We start from the raw sequence: 8,019 nt of genomic DNA on the forward strand, positions 1-8,019 counted from the left end.
TACCCATACCAATACCACTACCACGAAAGAACATTCATTTGTTGTTGTTACAAGTTCACGGCGGCCGCTCTGAGCATGTCGAGCCCGAGCTCGTGCGCCAGCTCCTGCACCAGGTCCCGCTCGATCAGCGCGCCGATCCGGAACGCCTCGCGCGCCACGCCGGCCGCCGCCGCGCGCTCCACGTCACCGGCGGCGAGGTCGTCCAGGGCATGCTGCCCGGCCTCGACGCCGCGCCTCGCCGCCTCCCTCCGGACCTCCGCGGCCAGCCGCTGCTCTGTGCGGACCGTCGCGGCGAGCCTCGTGAACGGCGTGTAGCCGGAGTCGCAGAGCTCGGCGCACATCGAGTCCAGGCACTCCGTGACCAGGTCGGACGCGAGGCTGCGCAGCGGGTTCGCTCCGGGGGCCTTGGGTCTGCTGTTGTTGCCGGAGCTTCTCGGGGTCAGGGTGGCGAGCACAGATTCAGATGTCCTGAGAAGAAAAGCCTCCTTGGAATTTCGTAGGCCGGACGAGCAGACGTTTGTTAGCAGCAGGTCGACGGTCGATGTGACCTCTCCATGCCCAGGGCGCACCGGCTTGCTGCCCTGCACCGCCGGTGCAAGACGGTGCGCGCCATGCTCGCCAGAGTTAGGCTCGGCTCGCCTGGCATTTCTCTCGGTCGCCGCGTCTCGCGCGCTAGATGGCGGCGCACAAGTCTCCGACGGGCGTCTGTCTTCGAGTTGAGCCTCTGTTCCAATGGGTGGGAACATGAATGAAAAGAGTCAGCATGCAAGCCAAGAATGTGCTACTCGGTGAGCTATTTGAACTATGCATTTTACGAAAATATGCTGACAGAGGGGTAAGATAGTAAGGTTTACAGCTTGTTGGCCAAAAACTTTTGTCAGTTGGCCCAAACGAAGTGCAGAAAGAAACTAGAACATGCTCAAAATGATAACTTGTGTTGATTACCTTTAGTGCAGTTTGAGTTCCCAGAAGTGCAGTTCTCATCTGCATATGTAGGTCGGAGTTTTCCTCGTTGTCGGTTGCCTCCAGGTACAGATCGAGATGTATCACTAGCTTTCCCGTTGGCCTGCAGATGGTAGCGACCAAGGAGTTGTCATCAGATAAACAGAATGCATGATGTTATGGTGATCTATATAGGAATAGTAACCTCGGCAATATTAACATACATGGTTGAGGACAGGGAAGAGCAGAATTTACCAACCTCGAGCTTTTTATGAGTCTCGCGCAACTCAACGGAATTAGGAAGCTCTCCGTAGACATGCATCAGACTGTCCAACTCCCGCAGAAGTTCCTCGCTTGACGATCTTTGTAGGACAGGAGCATCACTCGCCTTCTCTGACCATGAAGCGGTTACTCTGCCTCGGCTTCCAGGAATATCTCTGTTCTTCAACTCGTCTCGATTAAACCAGACTGATTCTTCATCGTCCATGCTTGATGTGCCTCGCAATTTTTCCCTGAAAACCAATTCCCTTTCTGAAGAAATACTTTGACAGTCCCTATGAGAGTTTCTTTTAGGACCATTTGCAGATCCCAGAACAGCACTAGTGTTTTTGCTGCGCAAAGAAGTAGGGGTAGCCTTCATCGGTGAGCTGAAAGTGAAAGAAACAATGTCCGAGTCATTACACCTGGAAGCATTGCGCGGCTCTACCGGTCTCAGCAAGTCATTCCTAACATGGATTGGGCTGGCAGTCTTCGGCTTCTCGCTAACCAACCCTGCGCCTTTTGCAATTATCATATCTTTCTCCATAGCCTTTGGTGATGCAGTCCTTGGCTTCGGTTTGTTAGAGCTATCGCTGCGTACGCCACCGATACGATGGACTTTTGTGTTCAGGTTCTTGTTCTGTGCATTGCTACGTGGCAGGCGAATTTCATCCATTACTTTTCCTTTGGACCTCAAAGATGTACTGCTGTTCATACTTTTGTTTAACGAAACAAAATCCTTCCCTGTGCTTGACGCAGGTTGCTCCCCAGTTCTATGTTTCTGCCTCTGAATCATATGTTGTGGATCTTCTGTTCTAGGAACTGTAGGCAATGCGTTCTGCTTCAGGTTGTTCTGCTTGAGAGGGCCAGAAGCAACATTCCCACGGGGTACATTCCTCGGCTGAACTTTTCGGACATCTTGATATATATCAGCGGTAGCATTGAGGATCATCGGATCACTGTCCTTAAACCTAGCCTTCTGGCTTGGGTTGCTTACAGGCAAAACCTTAATGTTTCCTCCAGGTTGCCCTTGCCATGGGACATTCTGGTTTGGCTTCCTATCAGCAGCAATCTTCTTGCAGTTCTCTTCAGACCACTGTCTGGGAGCAGAATTGTGCAGAGAGGCAGCTCCTACGCTGCCAGCACCAGACATTGGTGCATCAACATCACCCATTTCTCTTGAGAATTGATCCGGCGAATTACGTACGGCAGCAGCAGTAGTCGCCACACCGTCGCCGTTGCATGGATACTCCAAGCGTGCATGTCGCTGAGCTCGGTGGCGATTCCTGGACTGCAGACCGGGTTCCAGAACCCTGGCAGCCGCTTCGATCAGCCGAGCTTTGTTCCTGCTTGAAATTGACCTTGGGCTCTTAAGAGGTGAAGCAACCTTGTGATTGTGGTGCCTCCCTGACCACAATGCCTGTGAATCTGCATTGAATTTGCCGGCGTTGTCATGCCATTCATCCATGACCTGCCCTGGCTTCTGATGCGAGGCGGCCATGCTCCCTGAGCTACCAGGCAAGCCTTGAGAGCGTTCATTCCGGTGACCGGCGACCTCGGACTCGGAGGAGTCAGTGGCTCTGGCTGACCTTTCATGGCTGATAGCCGGCATTGAGCTGAGGCCCATTAACCGGGCTACCACACCCGGGTTGCACATCTCACTGGAATTGCTGTCTTGGCTTGGCGGTGGCAAGCGGCTGGTGCCATGGCTTTCACTTTTACTCCTTGCATAGTCTGCAGAATCAAGCTGGAGGAAAGCAGCATGGATGAGCTAGCGATTTAGCATAGAGATAAACAGATAGGAAAAGGAGATGATGAAAAGTTGTAAAGGGCGCAAGGGAAAGGCGTGCAAAATGCTAGATGCTGAACCTGCACAGCTGGGGGGGAATCATTGGGAGTCTTGGGCAACCAGGTACAGATAAAAAGGGAGAACCACTTTGTTTTGGGAATCTCTCAAGAAAGAAATCATGGATGTGAAGTAAACAATTTGGGTGAAAATTTGGAGGACTCAGTTCATTACAACAGACAACAGACAACAGCCAACATACTTCCCTTTGTATAAACAGATTGCAAGGAGGGGGAAGAAGAAGAAGAAAGAAAAAGAAAATGCAAAACCAAGAAAAATAACCTTGGCTTGGGGAAAAGCAAAATGATATTTTTGAGGCAAATTTTGTTGGGGGAAAAAACAACTAGAATTCAGAACTGAGTCCTCCAAATTTGGGTGAAAGAAATCATGGATGTGAAGTAAATAACTAGAATCAAGAAAGAAATCATGGATGTGAAGTAAATAATTTGGGTGAAAGTTTGGAGGAGTTCATTACAACAGACGACAGACAACAGCCAACATACTTCCCTTTGTATGAACAGAAGATTGCAAGGAAGGGAAAACATTAAGAAGATGAAGAAAAAGAAAAGAAAATGCAAAACCAAGAAAGAAAATAAAATCTTGGCTTGGTTTCATGAGAACAGGTGGCTCGGGGAAAAGCATAATGATATTTTTTAGGCAAATTTTGATGGGGAAAAAACAACTAGAATTCAGAACGAAACTTACTGCACAGATGCTAGTAAAAGGTGGGGAAAGATGTAGCAGCGTACCAGGAGAGGCCTCTTCTTGGCCACCGGCGTCTTCTCGCCGCCGCCGGGTGGCCTCCCCTGCGATAATAACCTCTGCTCGCGCACTGAAACGGGAAAGACGCAGAAGAAAGCTGAGGAACAGCACCGATTTTGCACGGAGCCATATTAGCAAATGCAGCCACTCAGTCCGCAATTTCATCTCACCTGGGGCGAGCAGCTTGGTCTTCTTGGAGGAGGAGGAGGAGAAGAGCTTCCTCCTGGCGAGCATCTGGAACAGCGCCGCCACGCGCGACGGCGCCGGCTTCTGCTGCCGCTCGGTGATCGCCAGGCCACCGCCGCCGCCCCCGCCGGCGTTCGCCGCCGACGAGGAGCCGCCTCTCCTCATGCCTCCGCTCCGGCGAGAAGGAGGAAGGAGACAGAAATTCAAACCCGATTCTTCACGAGCGTGGCAGCGAGTAGCACAACACGCGCCCGCTCCTCCTGAATCTTGAATGAATGCCACTCTCTCACAGAAAAATCTCAAAATAAATGCAGAAATCCCTCAGAAAAAACGCAACACCAAAACTTGAGACCGGCCGCTCCTGTATTAATGGCTACATCTAGTTCTTCGTGAGCCGCCGAATCTTGGAGAGGTGACGAGCCATGAGGGACAAATGCTAGAGAACAAAGGGAGATGGCCACTGCAGCTGCTCAGGACATGGCCGCTCCATGCGAATTCCTCTGCCTACTCATGAACCGGCCAAGGCCCCAAGACTCTCTGCCCGGCTCCTCCCGTCACCCTTGAAATAAAAATGGTATAGCAAACAAAACAAAGGGGGCGAAGAGACGGCGCGGAGATCTAGAGCGGACGAGCCAAGCGTCGGAGTTGGGGGATTGGGGAGGGGAGGGGTGAAAAGAGAGGGCTTTTGTGGGGGAGGGGGGAGGGAGGGAGGAGGAAGGAGAAAGGGGCCTGGCTCTTTGTGCAGAGAGGATTCAGAGGAAGCGACATGTCCGTCAAGGGCTGCTTTTGTTTAGCGCTGTGATGATGGATGTGTTGTGATGTGCATGTGTAGCTGTGTCAGAGGAGAAGCTTTCCATTGCTGACCTAATGCTTTTGTTTGTTTGCTTCCTTCCTTCACTGGCCAGTCTGGCTTGGCTTGGGACTGGTCTAATCTTGATTAATTAGTACCACCACTATCCTATAAGTACTACTCCACTATGCTACTTTGGACTGGTCCAATCCAGATTTAATTAAATTATTATTAATATCCTCTGCTATAATAAGCAACTTTGGCCTCTACTACTACTAGGAGCTGAAAACCGATGCTTGAGATGCAAGTGATGAGGTGAAAATTTTCCGTGCCGTCGCAGAGTAATCATCCTCTGCCACAGCTTGTGTTCCATGTTACTGACCGAAGATGAGTGGAATCTAAGCATGGAAAAAAAAAGGGAGAAAATTACCTTGCTTGTGTATAGCTAACCTAGGCGCCGACGGATGGTAACATTCTACTTAACACGCCACTGACACCGGCTTAGAGTGGCTGTGGATGTGATGTCCACTTGCTTCAGACACACACATAGCATCGGTGGCTGGCTGTGATGCACACTCGCTCCGGGATGACACATACTCGCCTCTGGTTGTCATGTGAATCTGCTGTGATGATGAATGAGTAGGGTCAAAGTGAAGAGAAGAGAAGAGAAGGTGGTTGCTCTCCTCTGCTCTCATACGGACGGACAGCTCAACGGGTGACCCAAATGGAAAGTGGTATCCATTTTACCGCTCATCGCACCTATCTACCTCTCCGTGTCAGGGGGTTTGAAACGGACGGTGCACCTATCTACCTCTCCAAGTACCCAAAAAAGAAGAAGAGAGAATCAGTTTGAACAATGCCGCTGGTACTATTTTCATTTTGTGAGATGGCGACGGCAGATAATGAATCCATGGACTATGATGTGTTAATAGTATACTTTAGAGCGTCAGTGTGCACAGGACGAGAGAGTAGACGCAGCTGAGATATTTATTTATTTATTTATTTTAGTTAAAGAGACGTCTAGTTTAGAGTTGTGAGCCCACCTGATAAACAAAATCAGGTATCGCTAGCTAGCGTACAAAATATAGCAGGTCACTTGGTCAAACGCTGCACTGGTGGAATTGATTTATTTTAAGCATGTTTTTTACAGGCATTCCGGGGTACTACAATGTTGACCGTAGACCTAGAAGCGATTTGGCACGGGCTGTACCGTGTACTTGAATGGATGGAGACCCACGGCTATGATTGGCACGGGCTGGGCTGGTACTAACACGCACGATCCGATCCACACCGATACGGCGGTACGAGCGCGAGGCGCTATTTGGATGGCCGTCCGCACGGAACCGCATTGAATTTTTTGACCTGACCTGTTGCGAGCTTCGTGTCAGGCAGCGGGTGAAGTGAATCCCGTAAGTTGATTAATAGGATTGAATCCCGTAAGAATGTTTTCTAATGGAATTTTCTGTAGAGTACATTTCTTAAAAAATCTAACATCCACTCTAACCATTTTTTATAAAGTTTTTTCTATGCCATCAAACACTCCTAGCTAATCCTATGGAATTCAAGTGTGCATGACACTCTAATACTGTATTTTTTTTTTCAATTTCTACGTTTTCAAAGTCCTACTAATCAAAGAGGCCTTTACTGTGAAATGAGCGTGAAAATTGCAGTGAAATCCTCCTAGTACTACTTATATTTTTTTGAGATTGCGACGGCAGATATAATTAATTTAAGGGCTGTCATGTGTTGAGACTTTAGTTGCATAGGACAAGAGAGAAGAGAGGGCTGATATTCTTTTTCTTTTTTAGTTAAGAGACGTCTAGTAGTTTTGAGTTCTGAGCCCACCTGATAAACTAGTCAGATATGGCTAGCTACCGTACAAAATATAGCAGGTCACTTGGTCAGACGCAGCACTGGTGGGATTATTTTGTTTTAAGCGTGTCTTTTTACAGACATTCCAGGGTACTACAATGTTGACCTGTACACCTAGAAGCTAGAAGCGATTTGAATAACACGGAGATGAGCATTTGAACTGACGAGCATAAAACCACACCCCATACGATCAATACAAATAGCTATTATGAAGCTGTAAAGATTATTGGGAAAATATCAGGTGCTCCCTATACTTAGATGATACCGTGATACGGATTTTTAGAAGCCGAGAGTTCTTAAAGATTTTGCGAAAAACACTCAAAGACTCCTAAAATTGAGCGCAAGTTTCACAGCTCCTCAGATGGCGGTGTTCAGATCCAACGGCCGAGGAGCCCGCCGTTGGATCAGATCCAATGGCTCCCGAGAGCTCATGAACATTTTACAAAAAATACACTCAAAGAATATTAAAATTGCACACAAGTTTTTTCCTCAAAAAAAAAATTGCACGCAAGTTCCGCAACTCCTCATATGCCGTCGCATCTAGATTCAACAACCAAGGAGCTCATATCATGGTGCCGTCTAAGCCTCGGTATCACCTGAAACTTCCTCAAAGATTACTGATGATGGCTCTCTTTTTTACTCGAATATGCAACAGGCTTGCGTGTCATTGCGGTGATAGGAGAAGAAAATAGTCACACAGCTGGTGCGCGAACATACCACGAACGCAATTACATGGCGTGGGCTACACAACGGCTGGCGACAAACATTGCCGCCCGATCAGTCAAGGCTACGTCTTAGGTAGAATGGTTGCAAGCCCGGTTTCACACTAGTAGAAAACAGGGCATTTGTCCCGATTCGTAAGGGCCTTTAGTCCCGGTTCAAACACGAACCGGGACAGATGGTCCTCCACGTGGCCGGTGCGCCAAGCCCAGGCAGGGGGGCCTTTGGTCCCGGTTGGTGGCACCAACCGGGACCAAAAGGCATCCACGCGTCAGCATTCCAGTGGCTGGGGGTTTTGTTTTTTTTGAAAGGAGGGCGGGGGGGGGGGGGGGGTTCGGGGTTTCGGGGGCTTAATTTAGGTGTTTCATATATTGTGTTAGCTAGCTAATTAATAGAGAGAAGTGTCCACTCTTATGTCCGTGCTTGGTTGACGCTACGTACTATATACATAAGTGATCGAGAGAACCATTGAGTACATAAGTTCGTCATGCATACCGAGAGAAGTGATCGATCGACCTCTCCGAGAGATTGGTCGAACAACAAGTTTTCGTATCATGTATCCGACGCTACTGGCTACATACATGTACAATATGTATAAGATCTCTTAATTACAATCCCCTAGCAATTGAAATCAACTTCCACG

General features: G+C 48.8%; 1 protein-coding gene across 1 annotated transcript; it reads right to left on the minus strand.

Annotated features, from left to right (window-relative positions):
* On the minus strand, window positions 1–4,698 carry LOC123143930 (uncharacterized). Its single transcript, XM_044562921.1, has 5 exons — window positions 3,979–4,698; window positions 3,796–3,878; window positions 1,202–2,947; window positions 946–1,066; window positions 1–724 (listed from the first exon to the last, which is right to left on the minus strand). The coding sequence occupies exons 1-5, from the start codon at window positions 4,157–4,159 to the stop codon at window positions 48–50; spliced, it is 2,808 nt and encodes a 935-aa protein (XP_044418856.1). The 5' UTR covers window positions 4,160–4,698; the 3' UTR covers window positions 1–47.
* Between the last annotated feature and the right edge of the window lie 3,321 nt (window positions 4,699–8,019).

Source organism: Triticum aestivum, chromosome 1B (genome assembly GCF_018294505.1).
Source record: "Triticum aestivum cultivar Chinese Spring chromosome 1B, IWGSC CS RefSeq v2.1, whole genome shotgun sequence".
In the NCBI taxonomy this organism is placed as follows: domain Eukaryota; kingdom Viridiplantae; phylum Streptophyta; class Magnoliopsida; order Poales; family Poaceae; genus Triticum; species Triticum aestivum.